This window comes from Rhinolophus hipposideros (genome assembly GCF_964194185.1).
Source record: "Rhinolophus hipposideros genome assembly, chromosome: 5".
NCBI lineage: Eukaryota > Metazoa > Chordata > Mammalia > Chiroptera > Rhinolophidae > Rhinolophus > Rhinolophus hipposideros.
In genome coordinates, this window is record NC_138051.1 from 61,803,738 (window position 1) to 61,822,427 (window position 18,690).

General features: G+C 37.8%; 1 protein-coding gene across 3 annotated transcripts in view; it reads left to right on the forward strand.

Annotated features, from left to right (window-relative positions):
• The window catches only part of GNG2 (G protein subunit gamma 2), a 110,233-nt gene extending 93,225 nt beyond the window's left edge, over window positions 1-17,008 (forward strand). For all 3 annotated transcript variants that reach the window (XM_081048674.1, XM_081048676.1, XM_081048675.1), the window contains one exon: window positions 13,730-17,008. In XM_081048674.1, coding sequence (XP_080904800.1) covers window positions 13,730-13,858 — 129 coding nt within the window. In that variant the 3' untranslated portion in view covers window positions 13,859-17,008. The remainder of the gene's footprint in view (window positions 1-13,729) is intronic.
• The last annotated feature ends 1,682 nt before the right edge of the window (window positions 17,009-18,690 follow it).

Genomic DNA, 18,690 nt, shown 5'->3' on the forward strand with positions numbered 1-18,690 from the left:
GCTTGTATTTTAACATTTGTTCTGCACATCAGAGCCAGGCAGACATGCTGTGGTGAAGTGTCGGATTATTTTTAGTTTAGCTGTTGGATAAAAGTGTGACTGTGTTGACACAGTTGTCAGCTAGCTGTTTTAGGGCTTGGTTATCTGCCTTTGGGAGTCCCTTCAAGGCTTCTGAGCATTCACGTTTCTCCACGTACTTTCCATGCACAATCCTGTCAGCAGGAAGGGGCCTCTCTCTGAAGATCCCAGGCTGTAATTTTCCAGTGAGAGTAGTGACCTCTTCAAGCCATCATTTCTGGTAGTAGTGGCTTTATGTACATCTGGCAGAGCCTACTGTGGCTTAGGCCACAGGGAATAGGTGGTAAGGGGACACAGCTGGCACTGGAGATGTCAAGGGTGCCTTAAACAGGGGACGGCCTTATCCCTAATGTGGCCTCTAGAATAACTTGGGTTTCATAGAGTAGCCCTACTGTGAAAAGATCTGAATAGCATATTCATTTTTAAACCTTCTTGTTTCCTATCTTTTTGCATCATAGACCCTGGGAGATTTGGGCTAATGAACCCATTATCTGTTCATAAGCCTCAGGCATATATAAATTATATTCCCAGCCTTTCTGTGTTTCTTTGTTAGCATATCATTCAGGGACAGAAAGTAAAGAGAAATCAAAGGAAGCTGGGAAGGGGCGGCGAGGGGTGTGTGGAGACTGTGACACTCAGATATGTGAAGCAGCAGTACACTCACACTAAGGTGAATGAAAGAAAGCTTGTTTTGAGAGCACAAGTTGAGAGAGCATGTATAAAAGTAAAGGACAGCAGGACTTCAACAAATCTATTTACTCGTTACTATATTAGGAGTCTTTGGGTTTCTAATAAGAAGTACCTAACCCAAGCTTGCTTAAGCAGAAAGAGGAGATTGATTGTAAAAGATATAGGGTGTTTCAGATTCCAAGAGCAGAAATGTAGCTTGGTAAGCAGTGAAAGTGAGAACTAGAAGGCCATCAGGAACTGTGAGTACCCTGTTACATGTCTCTGCTTCTCTTTGTGTGTCTGCCTCTTTTTTTTTCTGGGGAAGAAAAGATTTTTCGGCTGCCTGTCCCATGTGGCAGACATGAGATGGCTCCCAGGGTTCCCAGGATCACATGTCACAGTCCCAGGTCCATGAAGAAAGAGATCGATTGATTCAATCCCTTTTAATCTCAATTCCATATTCCGAGGTTGGCATCTCTGTTCTAGCAAGAATGAGCCATCTGCAGCTGCAATCAGCTGACATTAGAATTGAACCACATTGTACAAACATGGCTCCTAGAATTAACCCATTCATGTGCATGGGAAGGGGATAGATATTTAAGGAGGGGAGGAATCACTGTAAGCTGGGAAGATGCTCTTTGACAAAGGGTGTTGTTAACATCATGAAAAATAATGTAGATGTAAGAGCAAAAGAAAACCAAGACCAGGAGCATGGGTGAAATGATTGCTTCTTTACAAATTGGATGCTCCATAAATTAACCCCACATAAAAATGTCAAACTTATTTCTCATTTCTCCCAAATGTTCCCAATAGACCTTTCCAACTGGCTCTTCTTACCATCCCAAGAATGTGTTGTGCAAATTTTTCTTTTCCTTTCTATTATATACTGAATGTTTGTATGTTGAAATCCTAGTCCCCAACATGATGGTATTTGGAGGTGGGGCCTTTGGAAGTGAATAGGTCATGAGAGCAGTTAGTGCTCTTTTTTAAAAGAGACACCAGGGAGATGCCTTTTGACTTCCACCATGTAAGGACACAGGGATAAGATGACCATCTATGAACCATGAAGCAGGCTCTCACCAGATACCAAATCTGCCAGCACCTTCCTCTTGGACTTCCCCACCTCCAGAACTATGAGAAATAAATTTTGTTGTTTATAAGCCACCCAGTATATGGTATTTTGTTATAGCAGCCTGAATAGACTATGACACTGTCCAAATTGTACTCCTCTGTTAGGGGTTCAGCTCAAATCTCCACTTGTCCATGAATCTTTTTTACCATTCTGACTATATTAACTAATCAATTTACTAATTAATTTTACCCTTACCAGATAAATTTTTTTCAAGTAGACTATATAATCCTCAAAGTCAAAGACAATGTCATCTACTTCTTTGCATCCTTCATGGTACTGAGGTGTGCAGGCATTCGGGAAACACTTCTTTTTAGTGGGAGCTTTAAGTTCACGTACTAAGTGTCATATTATTAGACATTAGGGATTACATTCTACATGACATTTCCAATTACTTTTATGGTTTGGGAAATTTCAAAGATTAAGGTAACTGGCTAAATAAAGCTGTGCTAATAGGAGAAAATTTAATAAAATATTAAAAAGAGCAGAATTAATTTGGATAGGTAAAGTCTATTATGTATTGTGTATGATTATAAGTAGCCAGCATTTATAGTGTATCTTCTTTTTAAAACAGTTCAACATAAAAAGAACAGACTGATTTTCATAACTGGCAAATATGTGTAAATTATCGAACCAAATAGTAACATTTCTAATGACTAAATCATCTTTCTGATGATTGACTCATGATAAGTTGGAACTCAACTTAACGGAAAGCTGTACTGAGAAATGGGCCAGTTAGATATCATGCTTCATATTAGAGAGGGGACATACAGCTTAGGTCTGGGACTTTCCCAGTATTTTTCCAGAATTGAAATTGAAAGTTTTAACATTCTTTCTCTGAAAATACGTGCATTCAGTTTATTAGGCAGAATGAGATGCAAGCCTCCTTATAGGCCAATTGAGAATATTTTGAGGGATAATAAAATTAGCACAGTAGGCCGGCCCGGTGGCTCAGGCGGTTAGAGCTCCGTGCTCCTAACTCCGAAGGCTGCCGGTTTGATTCCCACATGGGCCAGTGCGCTCTCAAAAAAAAAATAAATAAAATAAAATAAATAAATAAATAAATAAATAAATAAATAAATAAATAAATAAATAAATAAAATTAGCACAGTATATCAAAGGACTTATAGAGGGAAGGGCTGTGTTCAAAGATGGCCAGTTCTAATTCATTTGATTTGCTAAAAATGAAGCAAAAAGTTTAACATTTAATTTAGTTGTACATTAATAATTGAGCATAAAACTTCATTTTTATGAGAGTTGGTATATTTTTTAAATTTATAGATATTTGTTAAGTACCAAGTACATGCTTAGCCTTATGCATTGTACCCAGGAGCTAGAGAAGTAATACTGTAAAGCCTTGATAGTTTAAAATCTCTGGGAAATGAAATTTTCTGAATCACCTAATTTTCAGGACAGATGATGTCTCCCTTCTTAAAAATATAACTATTTTGGATGACAATTCCGCATGTCTTTCTTCTTTTATTAAGTAGGGCAAATTACATATAAGGTACTTTTCTTGATGACTATTGTTTTTGAAAATTAATTATTCTTATTTCCTTTTTTAAAATAGCCTATTGATATGTACCATCAATTTAATATCACCTTGGAAAAGCGAGAAAGAAAACCTACTTAGAATACTCACACATTATGTGACAAATAAAAATAGTACATATTTATCTATACAATTATAATTTCTCTAGTATAATAGTCACAGTTTGATCCTAGGTGTCCTTCACAATCACAGTGGAAAGCTCCATGAGGCTCACCTTTGGCCACCAGCAGTGATGCAGGACTACTTGGGGACATGGGCATCCTGGTGACTTGCTCTGCAGTCCTATGTTCATGATCTTGCTCTCCATAGCACCCTTGGTATTTTCAATAGAATTCCAAGGCACAGCAAAGAATACTGAGGGGTGTTTTTCTTGCATTTATTAGCGCTTAAGCTAGATGTTTAAGTTTTCCCTTTCTTGAATTACATACCAGGAGTGCCAAAAAAATGTAGACCAGTGGACACTTTGGTCAACGTTGCTCAAGCAGTGGTTCACCATAATCAGAAGTGTCTGGACACTGATGGTAACCACCCTGAGCACCTCTTGTCATTGCAGAAGTCAAACATGACTTGTATTCATCTTTTGTTATCAGTATATATTGAGTATTACAATGTTAATACAGTTTTCCTCTCTTAAAATGTGTATACACTTTTTAGGCATCCTCTGTATTCGTGATTCAAAGAAAAATAAAGCTGGCAGCTTTTGACATCAGTAAAAGATCTTTCTAAACAAATGTCAGACCAATCTGCCCTGGTTTGAAAATGAAATGATCTCTTCCCAAAGGTTTGGCACTTTCTTTTGCCTTCAACGTTATTGCCCAGCCTGTGACCGGCAATGTTCAATGTTCACTATAACTTCCCATTTCAAGCCTCCATCCCAGTGTAATCTTTGATGTCGTTTTAAGCAACAAATTAAAGTTGTCATCCTGGATGGCTCCATTAATGCCAGCAACTTACCTGAAAGACTGATTGAACGATTGATATCTTTAATGCACAGGCATTGTCCTACGTGCATAGGCAATGACAACCTGTCAGTGCTTACTTCTTTGCCTGATGGCTTGCAAGCATTTTGTGACATCGATTTTAAGATGTGATTCAAAAGATAGAGTTGGGTGGAATTAGATAATTTGAGGTTATCTTAAAAAAATATATATGTGTCTCAATTTCAGGATGTAATGAAGACGGAGCGATATCCTTGCACACTGTTTAAATTGGGTCTGGTTTTTATCCTTGCAGACAACTGCTTCTTTTCAGAGCTGTCAGGGTGTCTGTGTAGAGTAGGTTCGTTTTCTCATAGCCTCCAATCACAGTCTGGTGGCCTTTATTGGGAATGTCTAGAGTCTCCCTCCTTTTACTCCCTGCTTCTCAGCCCCAGTCTGGTTTGGTGAGGCTGTTGGATCACTGGGTTTCAGCAGTCGTCAATCTGGGGAGATCCTTGCCGTTATCACAAGTAAATTCCTTCACTTGCACATTAGTTTCCCCTCCATAATCAAGGACATGCTCCTCAGCTATTCACCCCAACCACCTGCCAGTACTGAATTATCAGTCTTTGTTCTCTATTTTATCATTTCCATCAGCATGCAAGCCTGGCGTTATTTCTCCATCTTAAATAAAATTTACACTTTTCCTCTTGAGTCCCCTGCTTTCTCTTCCAGCAACTGCCTCATTTGTTTGCTCTGCTGTGCAGCATAACTTCTTGAAAACGTTCTCTGTATTCACTATCTCTAATTTCCCTTTCTTTTGAAAAAATATTTTTACTCTGGAAATAATCTCAAAGGTACAGGAGTGTTGCAAGTACAGTGCAAAGGATTTTGTTTTCCCCTGAACGATTTGAGAGTAAACATTCTAATTTTTTATTTATTGAATTATATTGATATGTAGCTTATAATCTGCTACTGTCATCCTTTATTTTGATGTTTAAATTGGAACAGACTAAAAAGCTGGCTGTTGTGTTGTTTTGACAGCCTCCATCATTCTTTGAGTGTTTCCTTAGTTTTGGGCATAAGAAGATGTTCTAGGATCCTCTTGTTATTTTCCTGCCCCAGCCCTGGACTCATCCTCTTCTCCAAAGAGCACTAGTTCCTTTGAGAGTGACATTTAGAAATCAAGATCTGGATGTTAGATTGCTCATTGATGAAGTGTTGATGCTCCTACTACGTTTCCCCAAAAATAAGACCTAGCCAGACATCAGCTCTAATGTGTCTTCTGGAGCAAAAATTAATATAAGACCCGGTATTATATCACATTACATTATATTACATTACATTACATTACATTAAAGACCTGGTCTTATATTATAGTAAAATAAGACCAGGTCTTATATTAATTTTTACTCCAAAAGATGCATTAGAGCTGATTGTCTGGCTAGGTCTTATTTTTGGAGAAACACGGCAGTTCTCAGTAGGCAGAGCTAGAGAACGAACACACACACACAGACACACGCTCTTTTACATTTATATTGATTTTTTTAAGTTTACCAGCTTAACCATTTTTTTCTTACATTTTTATTGCGGAATATTGGGGAACAGTGTATTTCTCCAGGGCCCATCAGCTCCAAGTCATTTTCCTTCAATCTAGTTGTGGAGGGCTCAGCTCACTGGCCTATGTGGGAATCGAACCGGCAACCCTGTTGTTCAGAGCTCGTGCTCTAACCAACTGAGCCACCCAGCCACCCACATCTATTTTGAGTTGTCTGTCTGTATGTGTATAGGTAACCGTGAGTTTATATCAACACCACCAGGTCCTATCCTACACCACAGGGTTCATCCCAGCTTTCTACTCTTCGTATTTGTAACTCCCTTCACTGAATAAGAACCTGGATCCTCTTATCCTTATTTCATTAACTCCCTATAGAGAACCAAGCTCCTACTCCACAACCTCTCCTCCCGACATGGACGACTTCACATCCCACCGAAACTCCCACAACCCTCACTGGGCTGCCCCTTGCATCTGACCTGATGTGGAAACCTACCTTGCTTGGTCCTACCTAATGCCTGTAAGACTGAATTGTTTAGGAAGAAAGAGGAGGAGGCCCCATTTGTTCCTAAACCCATTCCAGTGAGGCTTTTATTCCTATCATCCCACTGAAGCTTTTCTCATCAAGTTCACCAGTGATTCCAAATTGCTAAATCTAATGACCAATTTTCAGTTTTCATCTCACTTGACTTATTGGCAGCATTTGACATGGATGATGTCTCTTTATTCCTTGAAGCGCTTTCTTCATGTAGCTCTCAGTACTCTCCACTCTTGCAGGCTACTCCTTCTAAATTTCATTTGCTGGTGCCTCTTAGGCTCCCCAACTTCTTTCATAAAGTGTTCCAGGCCTCAGTCCTTGGTCTTCTCTTTTTTATCTAAATTTACTCCGTTGATGATCTTATTAACACCCAAGGCTTTTTGTACCATCTACATGGCCTCAATTCCCAGCTTTATAGCTCTAGTCTTGCTCTCTCTCCCAAACTGCAGCATTATATATCTCACTGGTAGATGTTTTGATTTCAACCTGTCTAAAACTGAATTCCTGATCTTCCCCGCAAAAACCTCTCCCTGAAGCCTTAACCAACTGGAATGATGCCAACATTATCTTTCCATATGCTCAGTCCAAAAACTTAGAAGTTCTATTACTTAGTGTTTCTTTTTTCATCACGCCCTACCTCTAATCCATCAGAAAATCTCATGCAAATGCTGTTTATCTAGAATTATATGACTATGCACCACCTCTGCTGCTATTGCTCTATTATGAACCACTATCACCTCTCACTTGGATCAACAGTAGTCTCTAGGGTAGTCTCTGCTTCTACCCTTGACTCCTATAGTTTTCTGTTCTCAACACAGCATTAAGAGTGCTCCTTTAAAATATAAGTCGGTGATGCCCCATTTCTTACTGTAGTTTTCATTCTGTAATATTTTACCCAAAGATTGATTACTTTCTCAACTAAACCTAACTATTGCAACCTGTTCCCCACCACTATCCCCCAATACACACACTTTCAATCCCTTTCGCCCTGCTTTTTCATACAAAACTTACTACCTTCTAACTTTATCTATAGCAGCAATTTATTATGTTTCATTTTCTATTCTCTTTATTCTCCCACTGAAATACTATATAAGCAAGTTAATTATGCTGTGCTTTGGAGTAGTTTGAGTCATATTTCTTCATTTGGGGTTTGTTGAGGTACTTGAAACTGTGGGTTTGTAGTTTTCATTAAATTTGGAATTTTTTCCACCATTATGTCTTAAAATACTTTTTTCCCTCTCCTCCAGCCACTATCTCTCTCCTCTCCTTCAGAGACTTCAGATATACAGAGGGTGCCAAAAAAATGTACATACATTTGAAGAAAGGGAAAAGCTACTGAAATTGTAATACTCAATACATGCCGGTAACAAAAGATGAATACAAATCACGTTTGACTTCTGCAGTTACAAGAGGTGCTCAAAGTGGTTACCATCAGTGTCCCGACACTTCTGATTACAGCGAACTACTGCTTGAGCAACGTTGACCAAAATGTCCACTTGTGTACATTTTTTTGAGAACCCGGTGTATACCACATCACTTGAAGTTGTCTCATTGTCCTCTGTTCATTTTTATTTTTTTTCACAGTCTATTTTCTCTCTGCTTCATTTTGGAGAATTTCTTTTATATCTTCAAGTTTACTAATCTTTTCTTCTGCAGTATCTAATCTGCTGCTAATTCCATGTAGTGTAATTTTTTTCTCCCAGAGATGTGATATAGGTCTTTTTTTCTTTAATTTTTATTGGAGAATATTGTGGAACAGTGTGTTTTTCCAACCCATCAGCTCCATGTCGTTTTTTTTTTTTTTAATCTAGTTGTGGAGGGCGCAGCTCATTGGCCTATTTCGGAATCAAACTGGCGACCTTGGTGTTATGAGTACTGCACTCTAACCATTGGACCAACCAGCTGCCCACCAGTGGCTCAGCTCCAAGCTCAAGCCGTGTTTCTCACTGGTCCATGTGGGAATCAAACCAACGAACTTGGTGTTATGAGCACTGTGCTCCAACCACTGAACCAACCAGCCGCCCCGATTTGGGCCTTTTTAATATCTTCCAGGTCTCCTTTTATCATGTTTGCTTTCCTCTATCTTTTTGATTATATGAACAATATTTACAATAGCTATTTAAACTTTATCCATATCTACTAATTTTATCATCTTTATCAATTCTGGATCTTTTAAATTAGTTTTTATTCTCATTAAGGGATAGATTTTTTTTTCCTACTTATTTCATGCCTGGCTTTTTTGTTAATTCTAGAAATTGTGAATTTTATCTTGTGGCATGCTTGGATTTTTTTATATTCCTTTGAATATTGTATTGCCATAAATTTTAATTTTGTTCTAAGATGAAGTTAAGTTACTTGGAAACATTTTGATTTTTTCAAAGCTTACTTTTCATCTTTGATAGGTGAGTCCACAACAGCCTTTAACTTAGGCCTATTTGGCACCACTACCTTTTTAGGACTCAAACCTCAATTATGAAGTTTTTCTACTCTGGCCTATGGGGACACAAACTATTGTGGTCTGTGTGCTCATCGGGGAGTGTTTCACTTGATCCTTTCTGAAATTTTTTGCACAGCCTCCAACAGTCTTCTGCAACACATGTACTTATCAGTATTCAACTAAAGACTCAAAGGAATCCTCTGGAGGCTTCCAGAGCATGTGTATGCACTCTGTCTCTCTCTCTGTAGCTCTTTCTTCCCTGTTACTTTCACCTGAACTCAGTGACATTCCTCAACTCTGTTTAGGTACTCACTACCTGTGCTTTGGCCTGGAAACCCTTTTTAGGCAGTAGGCTATGGCAATCGTAAAGCTTATCTTGTGTCCATTCTCTCAGGGATCATTGTCCTTTTGTATAACATTTTAAAAAACATTTGTACATATGTTTTGTCCAATTTTTAAGTTACAGCAGGAAGGTTTAATTGGTCCCTGTGGCTCCAGAATTGGAAGTCTACAACACTGTGTAAGCTCCACAAGGACAGGAATCTTTGTGTGACTTTTTCCCCCTAATTATTCCAAGCCTCCAGAACTGTGTGACTTCCCCCCTAATTATTCCAAGCCTCCAGAACTAGCATGTTTGGTACTCAATAAATATTATTTTAGTGGGATATTTGTTAAATAAGATTATGTTTGAGAACTCCTTCAGCAATTATTTGAGTGTTTACTCTGTGCTGGGCACTGATTATTCAGTGGTGAATAAAACAGATATGGTTCCTGCCTTCATAGAGCATAGTGCTTAAATATCAAACAGCAAATAAACAACCAAAGGTCATAATTATAAACTATGATAAGCTTTTTTCTGTGAAGGAAAAGAATGGTGTACTCTGAGAGAGAATAATGAGGAAAGTCATTATTGGATAAAGTGGTCGGTAAAGACTCTACAAAGAGGCAGCACTTCAGCTGACTCCTAAAGAAAGAGAAAAAGACAGCCTGTTAAGGCCATGGAGATAAGAATGTTCCAGGGAGTTGTATGTGTGAAGCTTTGAGGCTTGGATATTTCAAAAAATTAGAGGACACCTGTGTGGGGAGGGAAGAATACCACAGCATGAATTGGAACGATGGGCAGGCCCAAAGCAGGAAGGATCCACAGGCTGTTTTATGATGTTTTGGTTTTCTACAAAGTATAATGGGAAGCTAGTGAAAGTTTTAAACAGGAGAGTGATATGAGTTCATTTATATTTTTAAAATATCTTTTATAACGGCAGTATGGAGAATGCTACTCCTGGCACAGTTGTAAAAGTAGGAAAGTCATTTAGAATTGAGATTCCTAAACTTTTTTGTGCCCTTAAACTGTTTGGCTGCCTGTTGAAGAATATGGTCTCCTCAGAATAATATGTTTAAATCACAAAGGAAACTAATTATATTGAAACATAGTTCATCAGAATATTTTTTTTAGAAAAACATTTATGATATATGTGTATCCCTTTATTAACTGATAATATAAGATCTAGTAGTGGGTGTATAATTATAAAGTGGATCAACATAAATGAAATGTGATATTTGCAATAACTGTTATATGATGGAAAATATCTGATTTCTGTTGGTTACTACGTCATAGAAACGGCTAATGCTATTGTAGTATGTTGGTGTATTGCCTACATCTATAATGGAAAGAAATTTCCATTTGAGGTTAGTGAAAGTAAAGATGTAATATTTTTATCATTGTAGTTCACAGACCACCCCCTGAATTCTACCCACAGACCCTGTCTTAGTCTGTTTGAACTGCTATTATAGAATACCATAGACTACATGGCTTGTAAACAATAGAAATTTGTTTCTCACAGTTCTGGAAGCTGAAAGTCCAAGATGAAGGTGCCAGCAGATTTGGTGTCTGATAAGGGCCTGCTTCATGAATATAGAAGGCTATATTTTCACTATAAATTCACATGGTAGAAGGGGCAAGGGAGCTCTCTGGGGTCTCTTTTATAAGGGCACTAATCCCATTTATAGGGGCTCTGCTTTAATGAGCTAATCACCTCCCAAAGGTTCCACTTCCAAATACCATCACACTGGTGATTAGGATTTCAACATATGATTCTGGGGAGACACAAACATTCAGTCTATAGCAGGTCCCTTGAGAATTCTAACTTAAGACGTTATTTCAGTAATCATGGAGAAAGAAGGTAGAGGCTTGAACTGATATAGCAGTAACAGAGATGGCCATAGAGGACAAATTTGAGATGTTTTTGGAAGAATCAAAGACTGAAAATGGAGAGATTGCCTAGTTATTGGGAAAATCTTCACGGAAGAATTAGGCATGGGGATGTAAAATCTAAAAGAAGTTGTGTACAAAATGTTAGCAGGAATAATCAGAAAGTAAGATTTGCCAGGCAGATTATTGCTGTGAATCATTGTCAGGTACAGGATAAGGATGGAAGCTATGGGTTAGAAAGGTAGAGACTTCATAAAGATTAAGTCAGCGACACTGAGACCATGACTTGGACACTCACAGGCTGTAGGACTTAGGACAAACATTTACCTAATGAAACCTCAACTTCACATATTAAGGATGAAGATAATAATAGTTTGTGACCCATAATGTTGTTGTAAGAATTTGATAACATACTGTATGTAAAGTAGTTAGCACAGTTCTGCCCATACCAAGGCCAGGTAAATGTTAGCAATTATTCTAATTACTGCTAGGATTCTGACATTGTTTAGAACTATCACTCATAAGAGATTGCAATCTAGTTGAGGAAACAAGATAAAACACATAATATATTTTGAGAAGGAAATCATTCAGAATCAAGCATTCCAATATAAGATATGAGCAATTCTAAGCTATTAATTTTAGCCAGGATAGCACTTTCCGTTTCATAAAAAGATTTTGAAAATTTCTGCAAAAAATTGGGTGTGAGCATTGCAAATGAGCAATGATGGTGCTAGATCTCTTCTTAATAAGTGAATTTTGGCTATTACCACTGCTCAGTCTCTGCTGCTTACAGCTAAGCTCCTATTTGGTGTAATAATGACTATGGCTCAAACAAGTAAAAACCACAAAAAAAGTAATCAAGATTCTGAAAGTCTGTCCTTTGCTTTCATTTAGAGTTGCTAAGACAAGAACAGGCTGTTTCCTTTCATTCTGTCATAGTAGCATTTCATAAAGATGCACAAAGAATTTTAATCAACATTTGGAACTAGCCCTGCATTTGAGTAGTTTGTGTTTAGATGGCTGTGTCTTAATGGCAAAACATTGGGGCTCAAGATATTTTTCTCCTGTTTACTTTGCTATAGGACATTGAACAACTCATGCAATGTGCTGAGCCTTTAATCTTTCATAAAAGGGGGATAACATTTTCTACCTCAGGATTATTGGATAGGTCAAAAGAGAAAACTTAAGTCAATATCTGGAACAAAATAGGAACAGAATAAAAATATTTTTATAAGCAATGTAATGCCTATTAAAGAGTGAGACTTTAAACCAAAAACTACAGCGAGAGACAAAGAAGATCATTATATTAATATATCGATAAAGGTGTCAATTCATCAAGAGGATATAGCAATTATAAATATGTATGAACCCAATATAGGAGCACTTCTATGTATTAAGCAAATATTAACAGACCTGAAGGGAGGAATAGACAACAGTACAATAATAGTAGGGGACTTCGATATCCCACTTTCAACTATGGGTATATCATCCAGACAGAAAATCAATGAGGAAACATTGGACTTGAACTTAACTGTACTTTATACCAAATGAACCTAACAAACATATACAGAACATTTAATCCAACAGCAGCAGAATACACATTCTTCTCAAATACACACAGAACATTCCCCAGGATAGGTCAAATGATAGGTTACAAAACAAGTCTTAGCAAATTTAAGATGATTGAAATCATACCAAGAATCTTTCCAATCACAATGGTATGAAATTATAATAGAAATCAATAACAGGAGGAAAACTGGAAAATTCACAAGTATGTGGAAATTAGACAACATACTCCTGAATAGCCAATGGATCAAGAAGAAATAAAAAGGGAAATCAAAAAATATCTTGAAACAAAGAAAGAAAATGGAAACAAAACACACCAAAACTTATGGGATACAGCAAAAGAAGTTCTAAGAGGAAAGTTTACAGTGATAAATGCCTACATTAAGGAAAAAAAGATCTAAAATAACCTACCTTTTGCCACAAGAAACTTTAAAAGAACAGATTAAGCACAAAATTAGCAGAAGGGAGGAAATAACAAAGATCAGAACAGAAATAAATGACATAGAGACCAGAAAAACAATAGAAAAGATCAATGAAACTAAGAGCTGATGTTTTTGAAGAGATAAACAAAATTGACAAACTTTTAGCTAGACTAAAAAAAGAGAGGAGACTCAAATAAGTAAAATCAGAAATGAAAGAAGAGACATTACAACTGATACTACGTAAACACCACTAAGAAGGATCATAAGAGAATATTGTGAACAATTATATGCCAATAAATTGGATAACCCACTCTCAGGGCTGTACAAATGCAGAGTTGATATATGCATGACCCTGACCTTGAGCATCTCCTTCAATTTTGTGCCCTAAGTGCCTTATTCCCCTCACCCTAGTCTTGGACCTGCTTGCAACAATCCTGTAAGGTCAAGATCATCGACTCCCTTCTTTGCAGATGAGGGAACAGAGGCTTATGGAGATTGAGTATCTTGCTTCACTTTAACTCAAACTAGTACATGGTGGAGTTAGGATTTGAACCCGAATTCTTGAGGGCAGTTGGACACCAAATCCTGGGCCTTAACTGACTGCACCTGCATCAGCGCCTCATCTAAAGTTCCGGTTGTTGTTTTCTTCCTTTCTAGGTATCTAAGGCAGCTGCAGACTTGATGGCCTACTGTGAAGCTCATGCCAAGGAAGACCCCCTCCTGACCCCTGTTCCGGCTTCAGAGAATCCATTTAGGGAGAAGAAGTTTTTCTGTGCCATCCTTTAAGTCTTCACGAGAAGCCTGAAGAGCCTTGGGGCTCCTGGGACACTGATGTAGAGTTTTTAGCAAAGTGGGCGCCTTTCTAGTCCACAGCATTTAAAGAGAGGGAGGAGAACCATCCTGGAAACTCCAGGCTATGCATGTTTAAAGAACTGGTCCCCTTTAGGAGAATGAAAGCCAATACACAGCCTGAATTAAAAGATCTGATATCAGCAGAACTGCCTGGAGGAGGGGACTATTTAAAGATAAAATAGGTGTCATTTCTTTTCTGCTCTCCCTCCCAAAACCTTATGTTTCTGCTTCATATTTAAAAAATAAAAATTGAAACAGACAGCTGTACTGAGCTAAGATGTGTATGACCTTCTTGGAATGAATATTGCCTTTAGAATACCCTTTGATCAGCTGAGTTGTCCAGTGTAATTGCGATTCAGTTTAATGGCATTGATGTCTAGTCTTTGTGCCTTTGTTTTCCTTTTTCTTTTTCCTTTGTCCCCTATCCTCTCTCCCTTCCCCATTAGAGTAGTGCAGAAATAAGGCTGGGCTTGTCTGTGAGACTGAACTCCAAGGATGAGCACCCAAAATGCTTAGGGAAATGTTTCCTGTGGTTTATCCTCATGATAATAACAAAAACAAAAAAACAAACAAACAAAAAAATGCCGGTTGTCTGTGTTCTCTTATCACTATTCCTAACATTTGTACATGATAGCGTTGATTCTGCAAGTAAAAGTAACTCATGTGTTGTGACTGGTGCTTTCATATATTTGTGACAATTTTTGAGTACTATTGCATGAAAATGTCCCTATGTTACATCCATTCAGAAGTTTTGTTGTTTTGCTATAAAGTCTGGAACAGGAATGAGAGAAAGAAGCTGGGAAGGAGTATAACTCAGTATCTTGAAAACTGAGATTACTTCAGAGCCTTAGTGATGCCTAAAATACCTCCTAGTTATCAGTGGTATAAATGCCTCTTCCATATGTTTTCCAGAATCCAAAGCATTTAGGTTTTATTCAGGATCCAGAACAGAGTAGGTACCATCACGCAGGAGCAGTAAGGATTCACCATGAGTTGGGAGGTGCTTTTGTCAGAGAGTAGGAGCAAATTCCTTCTGTCCCTAAGTCACAGAAATTTTAGATTGAAAGAACGCTTTCTGTGCTCTTCTTAAAAATGTGGCCCTTGGTTGTTCAAGGATCAGGAGAAATAAACCCATGGCACAGGAGAAGACCCATTCTCAGAATGCCTGCTATTCGCCTTCCAGGGAGAAGGGGCCAGGTATAGCCAACAGAGCCAACTCCACCAGATGGGGTCTGGCTTTTGTTTTTTTCCACTGAGATGGTCTTTATGTGTCACCTATTTTTTTCTCTCAATAGAATCTTTTCTTAGCTTTTGTTCTCCATCTTGTTTGACAGAATCTCTCAGTCTTTATTTACAGCTCCCTTGTAGCTAGAGCTCTCTTTTCCCAAGAAGTGATACTGAAAGTGATTTTTCATTGCAGCTCTAGCCTCTATCAGTAATGGGAGGCCCTGAAAGCCTCCGTTACTTTTTTTCTGCGACATTCCCAGGCAAAAGAGGGCCTCTCTTACGTTTTGTTTGTTTTGCAATCCCAAAGACGGTTTCCAAATTTTACTCTCTTCTTTTTCCTTCCTCCTGTTTAAAAAGAAACAAAAAGGGATGAAGAGGGAAGAAAAGAGACAATAAAAATTCTTAATATGCCAAGGACAGATTTTGAAACAGACTTGGTAAATATTTTCCTTAGCTCCTTTAATGGGCATGCTGGTAAAAGAATGAATGCATCCAATTAAAGCTCATGCCTGGGGTGGGGGAGCAAAGACTGAAATATTTGTGAAATGTATGAATGCACTTCTATACCAAATATTTCTGTTCTGTTTAAACTTTGGAATTTTGTTACAGTCAGGGGGACACTGATAAAGATTTAGAGGGGGAAAAACCCTGACAGAGTATTTATTAAACTACAGTATTGTACCATTAGCTTAGTAATACTGTGGAATGAGCTAAAACCATATCCATTTTTTTAAATGAGCCAAAATATGAATTGAACATGTGGTCACATTAAAACAACTGTGAATAAACACTCTTTGGTGGTAACTAAGACGTCATTATAAGACCCTGATGATTTTCATAATCCACACAGTTTGTTTTTCTCAAAAGGACTCTTTATATTTTCATGTAAATCTAGATTTTTGGAGCAATGAAAATGGAGTAAAACTTGAGAAAACACTGTAATACTGCTCTGGTAATTAAAAGCTAAAGAAATTCCAAACTTAATGTGACCTTGTTTTAAAAAGGAGAGAGAAAGCAGTAAATATATAGCCCATCTGAAATTAAGTTTAAGGAAAAGGTTTTGGCTTTTTTCATAATTTCATGTCCTATAGTAAGGAATTATAATGCCAGAGCCTTTATATGAGTTTTGGCTTATTGATATCTTTACTTATTAAGGGGAAAAAAGCTTTTTTTGATTACTTATGCCTCTGAAGAGCTTTAGTTCTTTTAGAAATTCAATAATCATTTTCACCAGCATAATTTTATCTTGAGGGGTAACTAATAGGAAAACTTAGTTTAATTATTCAAGGCCCTAATTTCTGTGTCTGATGTACTGGGTAGTAATGAAATCTGCCATAAAATTAGTTAAACAGTAAACATAACTCTTATATTTAAAAAAAATAAACATCACATCATTCTCAATATTAACTCTAGTTTTTGTTTTTGTTTTCAATTTTCAATCTAATACTATTTCATTTAAATCAGAGGTTGCAAATAAAAAAAAATACTTTTATCTGAGGCAAATGTTGCAATATTTGAAAGAGATTGGTTCCCAAGAAAAAGTCAAAACCATTTCTCCATACACTCTTTCACAACTGGAATTTTGAGAAATTGCGCATGCTGTCTTAGGGAATTTATGTAATTTTTTTTTTTAATTTGCTTCTAGCTGCTCCTGGCAATGGTGAATTGTTACATATACATTAATGTTTTCCCAGCCCAAAAATTGTTAATGTTTTTCCTATATAAGATTTATGGAGTGTGTTTTTCAAAGAGAAGGCAATCCAGAAACATTAGAACAGGAACACCTGAATGTGATGTGCACATTTTCATCCCACATGGACCATGTATTTGTTTTAATAAATGGAATTTTCTGACTCATTTCATATGCAGTCAATTTCATTGCGAAAGCCTATGGACCACCTCACCCATGGGTTAATTTGAGAAGCATGATAACGCATAATAGGAAGGATGCAGAAATAGGCATCCATTGATTTTTCTGTAGGGTTTGTAAATAAAGGTGCCCTAAGGAAGGAAAAACTCACATGAGGCTCTGTCTCCCTGGTCTCTATGTCTCAAGTACAGGGCTTGGGGACACAGGGAGATGATGGGGTAGAGTCCAGTGGTCTGGCAGGATGGACCATGAAGACAGATGAGCGGCATTTACACTCTAACATACTGTGAGTATGCCACATTGGGATTTTTCCTTTAAAAAAAAAGAAAAAAAAAAAAGAACACAGAGTGCTATTCTCCATAAGCTGTTCATGATTTAAAAGGAGTACTGGAGAAGATAAATGCTTAGAACTCCAGATTCAGAAGCTCCTCAGAGATATTCTTAGTCAAGAAAAGCTTCCGTATGTCCTTCAAATTATGCCAGTGAGTAATAAACCCTGTTAGTAAAGAAGGCAACGCTGGATCTCCTTGGACTTGTGCCAGTGGAGAGGCACAAGAGGCACAAGCAGCGTCTTTAAACCTCTGAAAAAGGGGCCACTGGAGTTTGTGCATTTGTCCATTACATCACTGTATCTTGGACTGTGGTCCCTGGACCCCCTGCTTCAGAATCACCTGGGATCTGTATTAAAAAGGCAGACTTCAGACCCTGCACTAATTCAGAATTTCTGGCAGTAGCCCTTAAGAACATACACTCACTGCATGCTATAGTCTGAAGACTACTAATTTAAACACAACTGAGCCTTGAATGATGCATCATTGGTGGTGCCAACCACCATGCAGTCAAAATCCAAGTATAACTTTTGACTCCCCAATAACTACTAATAGCCTATGGTTGACCGTAAGTCTTACCAATGAACAGTCAATTAACACATATTTTATGTGTTATATGTATTATGTACTGTATTCTTCCAATAAAATAAGCTAAAGAAAAGAAAATCTTATTAAGAAAACCATAAGGAAGAGAAAATACATTTATAATACTGTATGTATTTATCGAAGGGAAAAAACCCCACATATAAGTGGACCCATACAGTTCAAATCCATGTTGTTCAAGGGTCAACTGTACTTGTGACAGGTAGCTTTTCATAATGCCTAAGGAAAGACACAAAGCAATCGTAAATATGCTTGCTCTAATTCCTGCAGCACAGGAAGTGGCTGTGGGAAAGTGAACATGTAAACTGTGAGTGAGAATCTAGGCAGCTCCTGGACATGAGACACGGCAGTGAAAGCTAGTGGGTTTTCACTCTGCTCCTGCTCTGTTGAGCCCCATGGGAGGATTACCTCCAGCTCTGGTTCTTTAATAAGCTGATCACATTTTAGCACTCACAATGACGTGGGAATTGGAGCTGGGTCAGCTCCAATCCACAAATTGCAAATAATTTGCCAAGGGAAATCCCTGTCCCTTTGGTTCTGCCCCAAATCTACATTTTCTATCTTTTTAGAACCAGGAGACTCAGGCAGAATTTATTTTTAATGAAGGGGGTCATGGGCTCCCGGGCCTTTCCTCAGTAAGAACTCCTACTGTTTCTCCATGTCCATAATAAGAGAAACCTGGGAGTGGGGGTGTACCTCCACTCTAAGGGAACAGAAAGACTGTGCCTGGTGACTGC